Source organism: Xenopus tropicalis, chromosome 2 (assembly GCF_000004195.4).
Source record: "Xenopus tropicalis strain Nigerian chromosome 2, UCB_Xtro_10.0, whole genome shotgun sequence".
NCBI classification, from domain to species: Eukaryota; Metazoa; Chordata; class Amphibia; order Anura; family Pipidae; genus Xenopus; species Xenopus tropicalis.
The window spans coordinates 46084015-46106046 of NC_030678.2; the positions used below are offsets into that span (position 1 = coordinate 46084015).

The 22032-nt window shown below is 38.9% G+C and overlaps 1 protein-coding gene across 2 annotated transcripts; it reads right to left on the reverse strand.

Moving 5' to 3' along the window:
• Positions 1 to 1642: 1642 nt before the first annotated feature.
• crk (v-crk avian sarcoma virus CT10 oncogene homolog) lies at positions 1643 to 21691 on the reverse strand. Of its 2 annotated transcripts, none has more exons than XM_012956700.3 (3): positions 21240 to 21691; positions 13168 to 13530; positions 1643 to 8902 (listed from the first exon to the last, which is right to left on the reverse strand). In XM_012956700.3, exons 1-3 carry the CDS (start codon positions 21457 to 21459, stop codon positions 8895 to 8897), a joined length of 591 nt encoding a protein of 196 aa, XP_012812154.1. In that variant the 5' UTR covers positions 21460 to 21691; the 3' UTR covers positions 1643 to 8894. The 2 variants fall into 2 exon arrangements, with proteins under 2 accessions (XP_012812154.1, NP_001006107.1); NM_001006107.1 differs by having other exon boundaries at positions 8328 to 8902; positions 12998 to 13530; positions 21240 to 21587.
• Between the last annotated feature and the right edge of the window lie 341 nt (positions 21692 to 22032).

Consider the following 22032-nt stretch of genomic DNA (forward strand, 5'->3'; position numbering starts at 1 on the left):
TGCTGCACTGAGTTCTCTGTCAAAAGATTTGTTGTTTCTTACAAACTGAGCATGTACACTTTGTCTCGGTGCAGGAGTGAGGCATTATGGGAACTTAAGGGCACTATTAAGACAACTGAAGGTATGCCTGCTTGAGATTAACTCTTTATTAGCCTTTCCTTCTCCTTTAATGTGTATGGCCACCTTTAGACTAGAATTTAAAATAGGCCCTGGCATTAAAAGTACACAGAGTCCCAAACAGCCTCTACCAGCCCAATAGTGACTGTCTGTGGCATCTTACAGCAGCCCCTGTGGCATTTGCCAAAATCCACAGATTGCCAGTCCAAGCCTGGAAAATGATTTGTGAGTTTGTACCATGGTAGCTGTGGACGGGGAAAAAAGAAAAATACATCCAACAAGTTCAACCTTTTGCCCTAGCAAAATCTACCTACTTTGTAGTTATTTGTGTTAACTATTGAGGGCCTTAAAGTTTCTGATAGCAGCCCTAAATGGAACACTAAACACCCAATAACGCATCAGTGATTTTTAACAGTACTAATAACTATTCTTTCAAATTTTAGTTGAAATGTGTGTTAAACGTTTAATGAAAACGGAAGTGTCACGCATTTCTGCTTCACAGTGAATTGTCCGATATTGCTATATAAACCCTTGTTTTTGTTTAGCCTTGAATAACAGTATAGAAACATACACATAAGAGAAAGTGTTTTCCAACAACACAAATGCTTTTTATATACTAAATGGAAGTGTGTGGGGAGGCCCTCTTTAATTTTTTTTTTTGCATAACAGACTGCAGCTCTAGGCAGTGTCTCAGGGGAGTCTGCCTGCCCTACGCTGCCTGTGTGTGCCAAACTCTGCCTGTGTGTGCCAAACTCTGCCTGCCCTACGCTGCCTGTGTGTGCCATGCTCCATTTGCCCTATGCTGCCTGTGTGTGCCATAGACCATACACAGAACAGTTTGCTCCTGTTTTTCTTTTGATAAACACACAGGGGCTAAGCCCCGTTTGCATTACACTCGTTGTGCCAGTCAACTATTTTTTGCTGGACTGCGCTGGGAGTGCCAACTCGCTGTGCTGTGCACCGAGTAAGAATAGTTAGAGGAGGTAAGGGTGTGCTGGGTGAACTTTCTTTGCCATACACAGTACAACAGTGACAGAATGCTGGCACTGTTCCTACAGTCTGTGTGAGGTGTGAAGATGTGAACAATGTGGGTGATTACAGCCTGAGGTGTTAGCAATGCAGGGAGTGAACAATACAGGGATTAAAAGGTGTGAACACCACAAGGGATTACATGTTTAAACAATACAGGGGTGTACAGCCTGAATCTGAGGTGTGAACCATGCAGGGGGCCAGTTAATCTCAGTACTGATACCATTTAAAGTTTACACATAGGGGGGTCGCGGGCCGCATCCGCCAGTTAGACAGCACTGGTCTAAAGTGTTTGTGAATGCAGACATTTTTCATTGCCCCACAACTAGTCTTTTTTTAATTATGATTAATATGCTCCGTAGCAAAATAATTTTGCAAGAGTTTCATCAAATTTTTACCCCATTTTTAAAAGAACCCCTATTAATATCTGGCACGTGACAAGAAATAAGATCCATATTATCAATTGTAAAACATACAAATAAACACCACACAGATATTTGTCCATTTCTTTATTTACTAAGCGTATTATGAACATAGATACATGCTATAAAAAGAATTCTGTATTGGTGGGAAAGTGTATATTGTTACTATACAATGGCACTTTTTTGCTTTAAATAGTCCCCTTACTGTAACAAAACAAAATGCTTAAGATGCAGTGCTATTATTTAAATGATTAGAACCTATTTGGATTAAAAAGGAACATTTCTACAGATTACCCAAACAATATGCATATAAAAAAATATTAGTGATAAGAGGCTAGGATCTAGTAACCAAAAACATGTAAAACAGATCTTTGCCCTCTATTGAAATTAGTAAGGAATGCAGCAGCTGATTTGGTTTGCATGAAACAAAATACAATGTACTGAATATAGGCTTAATCCTGCATGACTGCCATTTCTCCAGTCATCCACTCCCCAATGCATTTTGTTGCATTCTGCTAAGCAGCACACCTTAAAAAAATGATGTAATGATGCCCAAGTAATTAATAAACAAGGCACTGGAGCTTTAAATATTAGATTTGGTATTTTCCCTAACTTGAGATGTCTATGTTCAATCAAAACCATATTTGTACAGTCAGTTTTGAAGCTGCATTCTGAAATGGTCTGCAGTAAGTACAGTAGCAGGAGTGGCAGTAATACCTATAAGGGGTGCACAAATTAAACCAGTCCGCTGTATAACCCCCACAAAAACAGGGAGCAGCTCTGAAAGAAAGCCCAGGTTGTCCCACTGCACAAGGTTATTACTACAGGATAATAGACAAAAGTTGGGGGGAATAAAAATGTCACCTCAAAACCTCAATATGAAGTTACAACCTTCTAAAATGTGCCCCTACTCAGGAAACAAGCCTAAAGCACTATATTCATTTTTACATCAAGGAAAATCTTACATTATACACATCATGACATAAAATGACACCATTCTGGCTACGCCTGTTGTTCTTATAGCCTTTAAAGGCACACAGTGTGATTTTACAGTTAAGTGGCTCTCAGGCACTTTCAAGCTACCCCTAGTATATTTCAGTTACAGGGAATGGTATTGCATGAGGTGTAGGCAAGCTCGCTTTTCTGCCAAAATGTTCCAACCTTTCAAGACAACGTCTCAACCAGCCATATAAAGAATGTATTGCCAAAATATGCACCATAGAATGGAATTATCCAGTTTGTGTGGCTTTTACCGACCTCTGTAAAATACAAGCAGCAAAAACAGGCAAACTGTACTGTTCTGAATCTAAACAAGTATCCCAACAGCAGTATATAGAAGTCAGCATTGCATTTTATAACCATGAAAAGTATCCAAAATCAGTAATACTTTATGTAATATCTTTTAATAGTTTACAAAATACAGAAAATTATCCCAAAATAAACTTTTATGTAATACTAACCATATAAAAAAAATTAAATCAGAGTAATACAATCACCGTTTCATAGTCTCAACTTTAATCCTTAAGAGTGCAGATTTGTATTCATTGTGAGCGTAAAGGATTCAGACGGACAGACTGCGTATGCTTTAGCATGAAAAGATTAGATGGCGTTAGTGTACACACATACTTTTTAGTGGTCTAACAGTGAAGATAGATATTGTCAATTTAAGTTTTTTCAACTCCATGGGGGGGGGGGAAAAAAGTCAGTTTGCAAAATAGTTTGATTTCCATATGTAAACAATTTCATCTTATTGGTAAAATTAGTAAATTGAGAAAATGTCAACATTTTTTGTTACTAATACAAACAAATAAGAAAACATTCAAAGTCAATGGGCACTAGGGAATGCCTTACTTTCTAGTCCAGCAAAATTCTCTTTCTTCAATTATGGGGGAGAAAGTTTTTTTTTTAAGATAAATAAATGGCACATGAAAAACTAACATAAAATACTTTGGTTAGGGGTTAACTGCAGCACCAATTTTCATCCCCCCTATTTACATTAGTGTTTTGTGAGTTAGTGCTTACTCAGAGCTACTTATGTCTGCTGTATGGTTTAGGTTACGTGTATCCTGAGCTTGTACTGGGTGTTGTTGACAGTCTGAAACCACAACATTTATAGCCTTAGAGGGGTTAAGCAGCTATTAAAAAAAGTAAATAAATGTTAGTAATTAGTTTAAAATAACAAAACATTTGCCAACAATTATTTTTTTAGTAACCATGTAAAAAGAAACTATGGGCAGATTTATCCAGGACTGTCCTGAAGGCTGGCTAGCCATGTAGCAAGTGCTTTAATTGATAGGCACCTTTAAACTAGGAGACTAAAAATCAATATTTAACACCGTTTAAGCAAGGGGTAGTCTCTCCCAGACCAGAGCAGCTGAGGATTTGACTCACACTGTAAGCTATGGGCAATGATAATGATCAGTAGTGATATTTAGCTATATTAATTGCAGACAGTTTTGTAAGAAATGAAAATCGATTTGATTCAGGATGATTTGTTCTTAACTGGCCTGATGGGAATCAAACTATGTGAATAAATTGCCATAAAAATTATGGAGTGATCCATAAGGATCATTAAAGAAAAAAATTCCCTCCTTTTTGACACTATCTGAGCTGTCACACTATTTTAAGCAGACAGTTTTATTCCTCAAAATAAAAGGAAATCATCATAATTTGCCCAACTCATAGGATCACTCTTCCAAATCCCCTTTTAATCTGTCATAAAGCCCCCCCTCCTTCACCTTGTTCCACCGTCAAGTGATGGATACTGGGACTTTGCAGAAAATCTGTACTACCTATGTTGAGGGTAGGGTTGAATGCTCTTATGAGTCAGATACTTTATCATAGTTTCCTTTCTATCTGTGGAATCTGTGTAAAAAAACAAAACCAATGCCAATGTGTGTCAGTTTAGATACCCTTTTTGTTGGCATTCCATACTTACATTAAGGACAATGTCACACTGGGTGCTTTATCGTCCATTGGGAAATCTTTCTTTCGCGGGCGATTAATGGCCTCTTCACTTTCCTTTCAATAGCTGCATGTAAAACACATTACATGTAATAACCTAAGACAATTGCTCAGAAATGCCTCATTCCCATTCTCATTTGGCAGTTACCAGGGATCTCTGCATTCGATTGAAAGGAAAGTGAAGGGGGAGGTACTGTTGGGTGTTTTATCGCCCACTGAAGAGGATATTTCTCACCAGGTGAAGAGAGACCCAGCGTGACATCACCCTAAAGGGCCAGTAGCAACATTAGAAAATAGACAAAAAAATGTAACCTGTTATTTAAAAATAAAGAATTACTTCCTATACCAACAGTCATAAGCAACATTTGTCCCAATTTATCTTTACTTAAGTCAGTGAATCTTAATTTATGGGCAGGAAACCAACACTGGGTCCCCAAGCTATATGGGTGTCTCTGTTTAATAAAGTGGAGTGTCATACAAACAAATTTAAACAAGGTATATTAATTCACTCTAAACCAATTCTTGGGTCATGTAGTCGACACATCTGTGGCCCTTGCGAAAAAAAAAAAGTTTAGTAACACTGCCTAAATTACTAAAAAGATTATTTTAACCCTTGTCTTGGCACAGATCATACAATTTATAGTTTCTATTGTCAATACCTCACTGCGAGCCTCTAAAATTAAGGCTGTTGGAACAATCAGTTCCACAGCTGTTTGCCTGGCAGGCTAGGGGTTAAACGTTTTTTTTTGTTTTTTTTTTAATTTTCTTTCCAAGGACCTTGACAGGGGCTCTTTATCACCATGCAGAAGAGCTTTACAGTAGACCAAAAATACATGCCAGCCCATGTCCACTGGAATCACCTTTGTGCCAATTTTTGCATGATTATGGGTAATTATGGTTATGATAATAATGATTATGGGATTGCTGCAAGTTAAATGTTTTACATATGCCGATTCCAATAGATAGCGATGGCAGGTGTTTTTGGGCACATTCTGGCCCACAGGAATCAAGATTTCCCACAAGCAACAAAGCCTACTGTCTATCATGACCCTAAATGTGGCCCCTATGGGAATCTGATTAGCAGCCTCCAAGGCTACATATTACTAGCTTATTATATCACTGTACGTTATTTAAATGTATATATATATATATATATAAAAAACGTATTCGTTGACGATACGGACGCTTAAATTACAGTTAAATGGAATTAGTGGGTGGGGGTTCAAGCATGCTCTTCTATATATTCAGAAAACATTATTACATGTTATTATAGCCTTGTATAAATATTTTTTGTTAAGTAGAGCTTCCATGCTGTTTATTGTTCAAGATACTAGGGCACTGCTTACTTAGATTTAACAATTGCCTGACTGCTGCGCCATTAGAATTGTGAGGAGACCGGTTTTTAATCAACAAGTAAATTCTTGGCAAAAGCATCCTCTATAGACACAGATACCAAGGTTGTAAATTTAAGCCCACCAGACTAGGGAAACTGTTGCAATAAGTAACCTCTTCCCAGACAATCAATATGGCCGATTCTACATACCTAAGGATATGAAAATATTTAGAAAAGAAACATTTTTGTACAGAGGGAACCATTATCTTATAATATTGTAGCTGCATTGTTTTTTTTCCCCATTCAACCTTAGTTCTCTGGTGGACAGTTTAGAACAGTTTCATTTCTTATATGGTGAAAGAAAAAAAGCAGGGGATTATTGATGTCAAATATAATATATAGAAACCTAGATATCAACGGCTATATTTATCAAAGGGTGACCAGTCAGTTTACCAGTTCCTATACAAGGGCATAGTGTTCATCTGGTAAAGGGTTTACCTTCTGATAAATGCCGATATTTAAAAATAATGTTCCCAGCAGTCTCCTGCTCTGTAAAAACATAAGTAAAACCTAGAATGGACTGAATTACATTTTCAGTTCCAGCTCATCTTCAAGAGAACAATTAGAAAAATGAATTCATTTTCCTCTGTGATTGCAGCAGAAACATTATGTATTTGTTATTAAGAACAGGAACGGTTAGGTTGAAAGGCCTTTAAGTTAGCAAGTCTTCTGCGTGCCTAATGGAAATGGAACATGTGGCTTTCAACCCCAGCTTGACCATAATCTGGCTGGATGCCATTGACTGCTAACTGAAATGAAATTCTTATTTCTCACCAGCTAATCTGCTCACTTGGAGAACCTGCCAAATAGATCTTTAGGTGCATGGCCAGCTTTAGCTTCCTTACTGGGCATACCCCAAGATTATTGCAGCTGTTGCATTTCCTTGGCTTTTGACTTTGAAAATGTCTCCCCAGAAACAAAATGGACCTATATATTTACAAATGACACTTCAGACATGCATATGTGCTTTTCTTAAATGTCTTTAAGTTTAAGGGTGAAGACACACGGAGCTACTAGTAGCAGCTACTAGTGATGGCTACTAACAGACAATGCTGATCTTTTACTGATAATTGTCTCTAAGTGTGTTTTAGCAGAGGCAATTCTCACTATTGTCTATGGCAGTGTATATTCTGGTGTTTAGAAGCCATGAAAAAGTAGCTGCTACTAGTAGCTCAGTGTGTCTTCACTCTAACACAGCTCTAAATAAAGCAGAGCATCCTCCTTACTCTTACAGAAATTGAAGGTCAGTTAAAAATAAAAGCCATGGGTGTACCTGCATATCTTTAAACCACAGCATTAACAAATTTCCAAAAAATACTTGATGGTGGTGAACTGCACCCTTACTGAAAACTCAGTACCCCCAGCCAGTATATTTGCCAAAAGTGATAAACATTATTGCCAAGAATAAAGGGAATTACCACAGCACTGGTGAATTACTACAAGACACAAAAATGGATTGGTCCAGTCCTCGTAACATAAAATAGAATGAACTGCATTAACCATGCAAATTCACCTCTATCAGGATCATGTACATAGTTTGGTGATGTGCAAATTCAGTAGGGTTTAAAATTCCTAACTAGCAGTGGGATAAAAAAAAAAAAAAAAATCCACTGGAATAACAAATTTAGCGATTGTAGTGTATAACCTAACAATCCTACCTGCATTTTTTTTTATAAATAAAAAGGTTCTAGAAGAGGGAAACGAAAAAAAACCCAAGCTGGGTGTCTGGACTGTGGCTCCTAAAAAGTTGGACCCATGTATTCCTGGTGATTGGACCCTCTTGCTAATATACCCTCTCCCTTTTAAATAGCAATATGAATTGAGAAATTACAAAATGCACAGTGAAAGGCTGTAGAAACTCTAGCCTATGTCTCACTGACTGGCAGGCCAGTGGTTAAAAGAGGCAGAGGCTTATCAGTTCAGTATGATATGTACAGTCACCCCTATTCCATATTTACATTAAGTGTTGTGTAATGCAGCAAAAAAAAAAAAAAAAAAAAGCTAAAATTATTTTTGACTGCAAATGATGGAAATAATACAACTGATAGTTTCCTAAATGCAAATGTCAAAAAAGATGAATTATAAGGGTTTATTTTCTAGTATCTTCTTGTACTGAAAGTTATCTCTGCATACAGCTAAAAATGCAGCAGGAGATATCAAGGGAAACATTTAATGCATGTACAGTTCTAGCTACATTTTTCAGGGGATATTGGAAGATTACTTTTTGCCATTTTAATGAGTAATTCTGATCAGGTAACATCATTATGGAAAGTGCTTTAAAACCAATAGGCAAATCCCCTTAATCATCCTGCTTTCAAAAGGAGTTTAATCGCTAAATCCACTGTGTGAAAAGGTATGACTTGTACTGGTTTATGAACCAGGAAAAAATGGTTTGTACAGCATAGTTGATACTTAATTTAATACCATACAGTGTTAACCTATTGACATAGTAAAGTCAGTAAATACAAAGGATAAAAAAGTGGAGTCCAATGATATATCTTTAGATGGTACTGCTTGTTTGAAATACAACATGGGAAGGAAGAAAACTCTTGTCTCTTGTTCCAATAAAATGCTTCCCTACAATAAATTGTGCAGTTCTTTGCATTAGAGTGTTACATTGCCTCAGCATAACCTTTACAATCTGCCTATTGTAGGACTTGATCCAAGCTTGTACCAGAACTCTGCCAAATCTCAGTTATAGGTTGACTGCAATTGAAAGGGGTTCTGGGGCATGACTACTCAAAATTTGTTAAAGGCAGTCTAAATGGCAGATGAAAAAATAGGAGAGGGAGACAGAGCAAGATTGTTCGCTTCTCACAGGAATGGATCCAAGCCACACTCAGCTAAAGTCCTCCTCTGGGTTCTGTTGATCCAGCAGACGCACATGTGTAAATGGAAAATGACCATATTTCCCGTTGCACTCTCCTTCCCACTGGCCACTGACATTAATCTTTGTTACCTTTACTAGATCACCAACCTGTAGGGGAAGAAAGCAATGTAGCATGATTAAAAAAACACACACACACACACACACATACAAACATATATATATATAAATATATATTTTCACAAGTTATAATATGGCTGTTATCTTCTTACATTTTACAGGTTTATTACATCTCTTTTTTTCTTTAGCTGTTCAGTTTTGTCCTGTCTCAGTCAGAGCTGACCTAGACAATGGTTTCCCCAAATAACAGAGCAGCAAATTGAGCCTCTCAGAATAAAAAAAGTAACTGATGTTGAACCAATCATTGTGAGACAAGTGCACTACAAACACTACCCTTAAGCAAGATGGGGCTGCTGATTTTTGAATTATCAACAGCAACAGTGAAAAGCATTTTTACTGCTGCCCACTCTCTCTGAGACAACTATAGCAGTGAAAGTGTGCTATATGCCATAAGCTTAACAGTCACTAAACTCTAGGAAATTTGACAGTTGTGACAAGTAGTCATTGAAATTACTATGTGATGCTGGGGGTTGCTCTGTTGCACTCAGGATTAATGACTGATGGAAGAAAAAAGTAAATAAGTGCAATTTCAGGCAATAAGCAACATCCTCTATTAGTAGCAGAAATTAGAATGTTTTTTAGATTGGTCCGTATACCGAATCCTTCACAAGACATTTGTCTGAATCCTAAACCCTAATTTTCACTGAAAAAGTCCCATGCCCGCTAAGCTGCTCCATACGTTTTTTTTCTTTGCAAAATGCCTTAACTCACTCACTGGAATGTTCTGTTGCCACTGATCTGCAGGTACGGGTTGAGCGTAAGTCCTACTATGGCAACTTGTTTACAAGTTATGATGGGCTGCGGGGTCCTTGTTTTGTACTTAAACATCACATGTAGGTTGAGTTTTCCATGACTATCATGTGACAATTGAAGGTGATAATTTTTTTGTATGCTTCATATTATAAAAAAAAAAAATTTATATTACAGGTATGGGACTCATTATCCAGAATGCTCGGGACCTGGGGTTTTCCGGATAAGGGATCTTTCTGTAATTCGGATCTCCTGCCTTAAGTCTACAAAAAAATTATTTAAACATTAAATCAACCCAATAGGATTGTTTTTCCTCCAATAAGGATTCATTATATCTTAGTTGGGTCAAGTACAAGGTACGGTTTTATTATTAGAGAAAAAGGAAATCATTTTTAAAAATATGAATTATTTGATTAAAATGAAGTCTATGGGAGATGGCCTTTCTGTAATTCGGAACTTTCTGGATAATGGGTTTCCAGATAAGGGGTCCGACACCTGTATATATAATGCTATTTGCATATTCAAGTGGCGCAATGATATGGTGGATTTGGTATGCGGATGAACCCAAAAGGTTTATTCCTGGGATCCACTTATAAAGTACTTCAGCATTACTTTGTACATTACTGACTCCAAGCACATTTACTCTTACGGCAAAATATTGGAAGCTTTAGCACACTGTTTTGATCACCACTACCTACCACAGATCACATCTCTGACATAAATGGGAAGCAATTAGCACAATTCAAACAACCTGAGGGATCCACTGTGATCCATAATGGCTGGCTAGAGGCAATTAAACCACAACCTGTGACACACAGGAATACCATTTTACCACATGCAAAAACCACTTGTGACTCAATGTTAATGGAATGGCTTCAATTATCATGCAAGTTTATTAATAAATAGTCCTATTCACTGCTGAGTAGGTTGCAAACATTTATATTCCTGGAAGTTCACGCACCTTTTCTACAGAGGCCAACTGTATGAGCTCATGTCAAAATAAGGGAGTATATTTTCCCATTAATGTTCAAAACGTCTCATTTGGGATTCTGTTTTCCTCTAGAGCCAGGGATTGTCTAGACTAGATGGCCATGTGCCTTTTGTGGAGCAGAAAGAGAGCATGAAAACACTATCTGGTTTTCCCTAACCAGAATTTATATAATCATATATAATCTCTCTTCCACTATATATAGGAGCACTTATGGGTCTTAATAAACCTTTTTTTCTCCATTAAGTCAATATTTCAGTCCCCCCTGGGACCGCTCAGGATAAAATAAAAGTGCATCCCATATTGGGAAAGAAAGGCAGGAGAACAAAAGTCACACAGGGAAGGGAGGGAGTTCTATACATATATAGGTTTGGGACCTGTTATCCAGAATGCTTGGGACCTAGGGTTTTCCGGATAAGGGATCTTTCTGTAATTTGGATCTCCATAACTTAAGTCTACTAAAAACATTTAAATATTGAATGAATCCAATAGGAGTGTTTTGCCTCCAATAAGGATTAATTATATCTCAGTTGGTATCAAGTACAAGGTACTGTTTTATTATTACAGAGAAAAAGGAAAGCATTTTTAAAAATTAGAATTATTTGCTTATAATGGAGTCTATGGGAGATGGGCTTTCTGTAATTTTGAACTTTCTGGATAATGGGTTTCCAGATAAGGGATCCCATACCTGTAATAGTTTTGTTGTACTAAACAGCCAGATGGCTTAAAGGACCATAAGATTGACATTTTCATGCGTGACCAATTTTTAAGGTGGCAATTCATTGGCTGATAAAGAACTGGTGTACAGTGAGGCTCAGGGTCTTAACTAGGGAGGAAGGCGAAGCCCCAATGCCACTTAAGGCTAGATTTGGGTATAATGACTATATTCTTCTCTTCTGGAACCGCAACTTGAGCATAATTTAGATTGAGGTTATTTCCACTTAGCACATATTTGCTGTTGTAGATATTTTTGAAACAACGCCTGAAACGGTCATCATTTTTTTTTTCATATGTCTGACTTTTCATGAGCTCACGTACTAAAACTTTAAAGGAATGTTGCACCCCAAAGTGGGGTTTAAAACAATTAGGTCTGAAAATCACTGCTCTACACTTTCCACCTGATACATGTTGGCCAAATAGGTGGATGTGGATAACCCAATTGATTGAAACTGCAGGAAGAGAATCTGAACTGCAGTTCTTTTTCATTGCCTCATCTGCTGATCATTTTGGATTTGATAGAATTGCAGGACAATATGTCAGAAGGGCCTCCAAATCTGGCATACATGTCTAGATGGCTGGGAAGTATGGTTAAAATCAACTAATATTCCTGAACAAATCTGGGCAAGCTTTAGCATATGACAACAGTTTTAGGTGGTTTCATGTTCAGGCCTACTGATGTTCAATATTTTAGCTGTTCACTGCAGGGATTCTGTCATGATTTTTATGTGTAAATTACACTGTTTACATAGCAAATAATTCACTATCATTTAAAAAGTTATTGTTGAACCAACAAACATTTTTTAAGTTGTAATATTGGTGTGTAGGCGCCATCTCAGTGCATTGTGCCCGAGTCTGAGCTTTCAGAAGGAGCCAGCGCTACACATCAGAACTGCTTTCAGGTAACCTATTGCTTTTCCTACTCCCATGTAACTGGAGGAGTCCCAAGCTGGACTTGGATTCCTTACTATTGAGTGCTATTCTGATATCTCCTGGGAGCTGCTCCCTTCCTATTGTTCTGCTGATCAGCTGCTGGGAGGGGGTTATATCAGTCCAACTTGAAGCTCAGCAGTAAAGTGTGAGAAAATACTCTAAGAACCAATGGTGGAAATGAAACTTCACTGGCAATAATCTTAATACTCAATGGTTATGTAATAAAAGGTGCAACGTTTGTTACAGGGCTAGGCACCTACAGCAAATAAGCAGAAAGCATTTCCTCTTGGTTGCTACTGATTACTGCACCTGGGCAAGCTTTGTGCCATTAATTACATATGGGGATACATTTAAAACAGTGTTTAATAACTAACACAGGAGCTACTGTCTAAGATTTACTTGCCTTTAAATATGGCAGTATAATTTAAAAAAATATATTTAAAAATGCCTTACCTTAAAAAAGCATGGGCTTAAAATACATAGAGAAGGGTCATAACATCCTAAAGATACTGGCATTTACAGATTAAAGAATTAAGTGTGTTATCTACTTCAGCCTTGCATAGGAGATTTTACTCCCTGCATTGGCATATACTGCCCTTTGGTCTAATTAAGCTTGTGTATTGTAAAGGAAAATGCCTTTGGAAGAATTTTCCTTTCATGTTGTGCCCATTATATACCTCCAAAGCCAAGGCTGTCTTGTCGTAGGCATTAGGGACGCGCTTCTGGATAACCCTGGCAAAAATGGGCCCATTCTGAAGGTTAGGCAGCGGAGTGTTGACGCTGGGCTGGGCATAGGGCCCTGGCTCCGGCCCACCCAGTGGTTGCGGGTGCGAGTTTTCCTGGTTACCTCCAATCAGGGCTGACCCTGCTGAAGAGGGAGGCCTGTACTTCTCGACGTAAGGCACAGGTATCATGCCCCGTCTTCCATCGTTGTCCTCAGCATTCCACCACTGCTCCTCGGGCTTATCTCGAATTCTCAGGATGTCTCCTTTCTTAAATGGAAGATCTTCATCATCATTGCCATTAAAGTCAAAGAGAGCTCGCACGTATTCAACTTCTTCTTGTCTTTGGATTACACCAGATTGTTTAGACTTGGAAACTGGTTCTATTAAAGTTGTAGTGTCCAGGTAATGGATCTTATAAAATTCCAAAAGAGATGGTAAGGAATCAAACTCTTGGTCACCTATTCTGAATCGGGACTGGATCATTCCTGCAGAAGGAGGAAAAAACAAAACAAAAAAAGATCACAACATGTACTAGAAATCAGCACTTATATGATGATATATGATCTGGAATGCATGTATTTATAAGGTTGATAGAAAAAAGTGGGAATACCTGACCCAAACCTTAAAGGAACAGTAACACCAAAAAATGAAAGAGCTTTAAAGTAATAAAAATATAATGCACTGTACTGGTAAAACTGGTGTGTTTGTTACAGTAACACTACTATAATTTATATAATAAGCTGCTGTGTAGCCACAGAGGCAGCCATTCAAGCTGGAAAAAAGGAGAAAAGGCACAGGTTACATAGCAGATAACAGATAAGTTCTGTAGAATACAATGGTGTTTTATCTGTTATCTACTAAGTGCCTGTGCTTTTTCTCCTTTGAATGGCTGCCTCCATGGCTACATAGCAGCTTATTTATATAAATTATAGTAGACTTTCTGAAGTAAACACACAACTTTTACCAGTGCAGGGCAGCAGCACATTATATTTTAGTTACTTTTATACACTTTCATTTTTTGGTGTTACTTTAAGGTAGCCATACACGGGTCAATTCTAACTGCCGATATTGGTCCTTTAGAGATCTGTTAAGTGTTATTTCTCAAACAGTATCTGTCTGGCTGTGCCCATTCTAACATTTGAAACATTAGTAAAATAAAATATCTTCCAGGCAAGACAATTTGCAGTGAAACTGCACCAAAGAAGAATGTTTACATTTGTGGCTAAATATAAGATACAAAGTACAGAGGTGTTAAATATGGCCTACTCAACCACAAAGAACCTAGCATGTCCGGCAAATATACATTGTATTTTGCTACTGTTGAGTCACCATGAAAATATTACTGTCACAGGAAGGCACTGCACATTTCAACCTACTGATTCTTTGATGTCCTGCAATAGACATAACCTCAGATTTTTTCAAGCTCACTGAACACCCTTATATGAGATGCCCAAGTGTGTTCCTTAGCTGGTATTAGTTTTTATATCTGCCATCATAGGAAATTTATTGGAGGGGGGCTCTGCACAGATTCCACTAAGACTTTCAGGTAGCATTTTCACACCTAGACCTCGATTAAAACGGACCATACACTAAAGGCGAGGTCAGACAAAGAGTATACAGTGAAGAACATAAGTATCTGAACACTAGGGCTGGGCGATATACCGTTTAATACCGAAGTTTTTATTTTTTAAAACTATATTAATTTTTCAGATACCGCAATACCGGGGTGTCAAAGTGCACACACGTCAAAGCGTGCACGTCCGTGATGCGCTGACGGCGCCGGTTCTGCGTATGCGTGGGGGGGTATTTAAAGCTATCAAACGCCTCCTCCTGTGCTATGTTGTCTGCGGCTTTGCCTGGGAAACTAAGCCTGCCTGATTTACCTTACGACTTTCTGTTGCCGATCCTTCGCTTGCCTGACTCTGATTTTCAATACTGCAGTAATTATTCTCTAATTTATTAGGAAATGGGGTTAACACCTAATCATGCATGAAAAAAAAAATACAGTGACACCGATATAATTTTGAAAAATACTGCGATATAGATTTTTGGTCATACCGCCCAGCTCTACTGAACACCCTGCGATTCTGCAAGTTCTCCCACTTAAAAATCATGGAGGGGTCTGAAGTTCACATTGTAGGTGCATTCCCACTGAGAGACAGCATTTAAAAAAAATATTCAGGAAATCACATTGTATGATTTTTAAAGAATGTATTTGTATTGCACTGCTGCACATAAGTATTTGAACATCTGAGAAAATCAGTGTTAATATTTGGTACAGAAGCCTTTGTTTGCAATTACAGAGGCCAAACGTTTCCTGTAGTTCTTGACCAGGTTTGCACACACTGCAACAGGGATTTTGGCCCACTCCTCCACAAAGATCTCCTCTAGATTTTCTATTGGATTTAGGTCTGGAGACTGGCTAGGCCACTCCAGAACCTTGATATGCCTCTTACGGAGCCACTCCTTGGTTATCCTGGCTGTGTGCTTTGGGTCAAGAACTACAGGAAACGTTTGACCTCTGTAATTGCAAACAAAGACTTCTGTACAAAATATTAACCCTGATTTTCTCAGGTGTTCAAATACTTATGTGCAGCAGTGCAATACAAATAAATTCTTTAAAAGTCATACAATGTGATTTCCTGATTTTTTTCTTAAATGCTGTCTCTCACAGTGGGAATGCACCTACAATGTGAATTTCACACCCCTCCATGATAGGTAAAACTTGAAAATTGAAGGGTGTTCAAATACTTATGTTCCTTACTGTATCAACTTCTCTCAGCCTTGCACTTTTCTGCCAGGCTGAAAGAAGCGGGTCCACTTCTGTTCGCTTTGTCTGACTTAGCTCTAATGGTGAAGACACACAGAGCTACTAGTAGCAGCTGAAAAAAATAAACAATGCTGATCATTTAATGATAATTGTCTCTGTGTGTGTTTTAGCAGAGGCAATTCTCAATAATTACTATGATAGGGTATTTTCTGGTGTTTAGCAGCCATGCTACTTAGCAGCTGCTGCTAAGTAGCTCAGTGTGTTTTCGCCCCAAAAGATCTGCTCATTTGAGGAAGTCAAATGGATGGGCCAAGTGCAGAAGAAAAGCTCAACAGTGAAAATGCCAAACAAGGTGTTTTTTACCCGATTCAGACACTAATGTGTTGGGCCTAATCAGGAAGATTTGATGGAGGCCTAAAAAGACCTGCCAGGAAAGGACAGCATCAATGCGCAGTCCAAGTTAGAATTTAAGCCAGATATTTGTTAAACAGGCCATTAGGAGATCCCCATACCTTGGCCAATAAGCGGCCTACTCGATCTGGAAAGACAGAGTTGCCAGCTTTGGCTCATGTATGACAACATTAAGAAGCCACTACTGACTTGTTGCTCATTCTGTTCACTGGTTCATTAAAAAGATCAATGATATCTACTGATCTGTGTGAAAAGCCATATTAATCAACTAATTTAGCTTCAGCCCAAGTGGCAATTGTTCAGCTTTCTTCAGATTAGGGTTCTGAATGCACAGCGGGAAGGAAACGCAGCATTCACTTCTTCAGAATTCCAGATTCTGTTCTAATGTATCACTGCGCATGGGTCACACCTATACATATGTACAAATGGCTTTCTTGCTAAATAGAAACGCACTGAATCCAAAACTTTCGGAACCGCCCAAAAATCCTTTGTTGGGGAAGCGGCAGACGGGGAGATTAGTTGCTGCAGGCGACTAATCTCCCCGCAATGCCATCCCACCGGCAAGAATGTAAATCGCCGGTGGGATGGCACACGCATTGCTACGATTTCCTGAAGTCGCCTTGACAGGAAACTTTGCCCGACTTTGGCAAATCAAAGTGACACTGATGCCACCCCACTGGCGATTTACATTCTTGCCAGTGGGATGGCATTGCGGGGAGATTAGTCGCTCGCGGCAACGAAGATTTGTCGTGGGCCGACTAATCTCCCTGTCTGCCCTTTCCCATAAAGATTTGGCTGAATAATGAACCAAATCAGAATCTCTGTATGCAAATAAGCCCACTGAGGTATCAAAGAACTGCGTGCAGCGAAAAATGTAAACTTTCATTTTTATTTGTCAAAAATGCACATGATTTTAAGGTTTTGGTTTTGGCCAGGCACGTGAATTTGTTTGGATCCAAACCCTGCTGAAAAATGCTGAATCCCAATTCTGGATTCGGTGCATCCCTATTGCTAAAAGAACTGTTACAAGCAGAAACCAACGTAACTGCAAAGGTTCATTTGTGGTACTACAGGACAAAGATATTCAATAAAAACCAGTAGAAAATATTTTCCTTTAAGACATTTATTACTGAAATTGCCCATAGTGTAAGACACACAAACAGTTGCCTGACTGCAATCAGGGTAATGCATGTGCACACCTTACAGGCGCCCTAAACTGAAGAATATGGCTAATCTACAATTACTGAAGGTAATACAGACAAGAAAAACTCTCCATAATTATGCATTTCCATTATATTAAGGGATTCTATCTTTATGGTGATTTTTACACTTAATTTTAAGCACTGTACATCGTTTACATAGCAAATAATTCACTCTACAATTTAACATTTTATTTTTATGCAAACAAATGTATTTTTTAGCTGTAATATTGGTGTGTAGGCGCCATCGCCATCATTGTGCCTGAGTCTGAGCTTTCAGAAGGGGCCAGTGCTACACATTAGAACTGCTTTCAGGTATCTTCCTACCTTCCTATTGTTCTGCTGATTGGCTCGTGGGGAGAAAGGGGGGTAATATTACTCAACTTGCAGCTCAGCAGTAAAGTGTGACTGAAGTTTATCAGAGCACAAGTCACATGGCTGTAGCACCCTGGGAAATGAAGAATACGGCTAGCCCCATGTGAAATTTCAAAATTAAATTCTGCTGGAGAAGCTCTATCAACTGATGCGTATTGAAAAAAAAGAAACATATTTTCCCATTAAACATTAAACTAGAATACGTGATTTTTTTGACTGCTCAGTTAGAAAATTCAAAAAACATCTGACTGGCCATGTGTTATTTAAAAAATTCAATTCATTACAGATCTGCTTGTGTTTCAGCGATTTACTTCAAATATTTTTTTTACTCTAAACAGAGCAACTGGTCAAATATTAAACCTTGTTTAAATATCCTAAATAACCAAATACACATTTACAGATTTGCTGAAACCTCCTCTTCCAACCACACACTCCATTTATTAATAGCCTGTCTGTTAAATGTTAACTCTCCAAGAACCGAGGACAGTCTGTGTATTCATGTTTCTTATTCACTGTAACAGCAGCCAATGTTTGTAACATAACCATGAAGACTATTATTTCACCTAGAGATGTTTAGTACTCATGTGTGATTGTTACACTAAAGCTGGCCATACACGCACCGATAATATCGTAACCTCGTTTCGTACGATATTCGGTGCGTGTATGGCAAGTCGGTGAGTCGACCAGTATCGCAGGAGGCTGCTGATATCGGTCGACTCGCCGATCGGCCAGGTCAGAAAATTTTGATTGGGCGCCATAGAAGGCGCCTGAGCAAAATCTGCCGTCAGGGCTGAATCGGCAGAAGGAGGTAGAAATCCTATTGTTTCTACCTCCTTATCTGCTGTTTCAGCCCTGACGGTGTGTGGCGGATCTGGCGATGGTCGCACGAAACATCGCCAGATCGCCACGTGTGTGGCCACCTTAAGCCAAGGCTGTTTAAATGGTCTAGCACTCTAAGGCTATTGTAACACTAGTCATTTTCTCCACCAGGCAAGAAAAAAAAACTGCATGGATTTTAAGAATGCTAATTAAAATATGGTAGAAACATTAAAAATAAAAAAAATGAAGAAAAAGTACTGTATTTTGTATGGGTTCCAGGTAATCCAGTAAAAATATAGTGTAATTTATACTCAAAATGTATACTCAGAATCATTGCAGATGTGTCATGCAAACAAGTAGCACTGGAACACACAATACACACATGTAAAAGTGAAGAGCACAATCTGGTCTTTATTCCCACAACTTAAACCATTGGGTGACAGTGTGAATGTAGTATGTCCTATTCCACATACAATTAACAAAAAAAAAAAAAAAAAAAAAAAAAAAAAAAGAGAGAGAGAGATGGCCCTTCACTACTCTGAAATTGGGCCACACTTGCTAAGAAAATTATCCATGTGTCATGGACAAGCATGAATTGTTTCCACTGTGTGCTAAGGGGACTTTTATAAGCAAAATGATTCATGATTTTACAAATTAACTAAACGTTTCTTATTAAAGTTACGGGATTGGAAGAAACTGTTTTACGAGTTTCAGCAACTGGCCCACAATATTAATTGTATCACTATAAAGAAAATAAACGCTTATCTTTCAGTCCACAACTAAATGACTTTCCCTGCCTGCAGCTGCTTCCTGTAGGTTTGAAGGGAAATGTACTACCAATGGTAGACTCTGGCGCTGCCAGGTCAGGATTGCATGGGTATGCCAGTGATTGTTCCCTATATGGTAGTTCGGGCATTTCTCATATAAAGTGTGTGCCCAGTTCCAAAGTAGTAGCTGCTTAGCGTGCACGAGGGTTTTGTTCCTGAAAGGAATAAGGGTACAAAATGTGCCCAAATTCTTAAAGCACAAATCTGGACAATAAACTCTTTGGTGCTTGGACTTAGATCTTAATAATTGTGCATAAAAGCACAGTGGAAGACCTATATAAACAAATAAGTTGAGTAAAGATGATGTGACAATATAGTTTCCCACAAGCATTGTCCCATAAAATAAGGAACTGTAATACTGGGGAATTCCTCAACACATTTTAATTCCATGGGGGGGGGGGGGGGGGGGCAGAATGAAGCAGCAAAGTTAAATGAAAAACAAGATTTGCGGAACCGACTGATTTGTTTGTTGTAAATTCAAATTTTACCTACGTTTGGCGCAGAGATTTTGCTTGGGGTATGTTGCAATAGTGTCTTTGGAAAAAACAAAGATTGAGCCACAGTGCAATTTTTATTTATTTTTCAGAAAATCAAAGGAAGCCATTCAAAGTGCAACCTAGACTATGAATCAGTGGTTTCTCATTTGCTATCAACACTAAAAGGGATTTTTACGGATGCATTCACCAAATCAAAAGAAAAACCTTTTGTTGGATGTTCCTGTTTAAGGAAGTTGAACACACACTTTGAGGTCAGGTATGCAAACCACTAACACAACTATTTCCTATGAAATCACGGAAAGCCTCTACATAATTGAAATATGAAAAAAAACCAGTCTGCTCACAAACTTACAATTTTAAATCCAACTCCTTGTTTGCACTATAATGACCTGGGAGCAGTTGTCCATTCAGTAAATCTGGAACACAGATGACTATGAGGCCTGGACTGGCAATCTGTCTATTCCAGTGATCCCCAACCAGTGGTTCGTGAGCTACATGCTGCTCCCCAACTCCCAGTGGCCTCAAAGCAGGTGCTTATTTTTTAATTTCTGGTTATGAGGCAAGTTTTGGTTGCATAAAAACCCAGTGTAATGCCAAACAGAGCCTCCTGTAGGCTGCCATTCCACATAGGGGCTACCAAATAGCCAATTATAGCTCTTATTTTCACCCCCAGGAACTTTTTTCATGCTTGTGTTGCTCACCAACACTTTTTCCATTTGAATGTGGCTCACAGGGATAAAAGGTTGGGGATCCCTGGTCTATTCTGTTAAATGCCAGAGGGGCTACTGTGAGTTGCCATAGACAGTCACTATCAAAAATGTTACAAGTTCTGTGTAATTAAAAACCAAAAACTGGGCTACCACTGCGCCCCAACTAAACAGGGATATAACATGGCTCTAATTCTAAGACTCAGTGACAAATGGCATATAATAAGGATGGACTGTGGCTCTCAAACTAATTGCTCACAAGCTCAAATGCCTACAAATGAGTTTAATGCCCCCAGTGCACCCAATACCGGAAAACCTTTGCATGCATTTCATTTTTCTATATTATAAATGTATATCTATATATATCTATATCTATATATATATATACACACACCAGTGTTTAGTCACTATGAGCAGTTTGGATAAGAGAAATAAATGCAAAGGGAATAGGCCCTCGGCTTTCTGCTGTAAGTGCCTGGCAGCTGCGCCTCTACAATTCACTAACACATGCAATGCAAAATATATTCTATTTATCGGTATTAGTGCAGCCGCCCCCACCTCACATGCGCTGCATGTAGCCCCTACTCACCAGTCCCACTCTGCCGGTTGTTGCTGACGCTGTTGATGATATAGTGGGAAACCTTGGAGTTCTCAGAGACAGACAATACGTAGTCACCAGGTATAGTTGTGGAGTCTCGAACTAAAAACACACCGTGCCGCTGGCCCTGCAGAAGATTGACCGCCTCTTGTCTGTTCAGCTTGCCCCAGTACCAGCTCGCCCGGTCCTCGGAGTCGAAGTTGCCCGCCATGGCTTTCCTCCCCCTATGGGCCTCTCCCTAGCGCCCCGGTACTCGATACTACCACCGGCTTAAGGCGGCAAAAGACGCCGCCCCCAAACCAGACGCGGCAACCAGTCTTCTAACTACCGATCCCGACCTCACCAATCCCGAAATGGCGGCACAGGAAAGATCTGACCTCACCTTCCGGAAATGCGTCATTGGAGCAGCGACTATGGAGCGCAGGGGGCGGGTTCTCTTGACAAGTTAGAATTCTGACTTTTAAAAAGCCGTGTTTGTGCTTCTTGCCGACCAAAACTAGTGCGCTCCCATTCGGTAATCAGGCCGCTGGGTGAAATGAGCCGTTTTAATCACGTATTTGTCAGTTTCTATCTTAGGGTAGACTAATCAAAACTAAACTACTGCTGTGATTGGTAACACCAACATTTTACTACTGGCGTAAATGAGCACCACTGTCTCATTTGAGTCTTGGAAGTGAATATTAGATACGTGGTAGGGGAAACCTTTGCACGGAATAAAATACATATATGTATGCCTGTTGTGAACAGTCGCAGGTTTTATCTAGGCAATGGCAAGGTCCAAAGG

Excerpts from the sequence above, each read along its gene's own strand:
- crk (NM_001006107.1), bottom strand. The coding sequence starts at position 21,459 with ATGGCGGGCAACTTCGACTCCGAGGACCGGGCGAGCTGGTACTGGGGC. Across the intron at positions 13,531-21,239 it reads CAACCGGCAGAGTGGGACTG|GAATGATCCAGTCCCGATTC; the intron begins GTGAGTAGGGGC and ends CTCCTTCTGCAG. Across the intron at positions 8,903-12,997 it reads AGACAGCCTTGGCTTTGGAG|GTTGGTGATCTAGTAAAGGT; the intron begins GTATATAATGGG and ends CTTCCCCTACAG.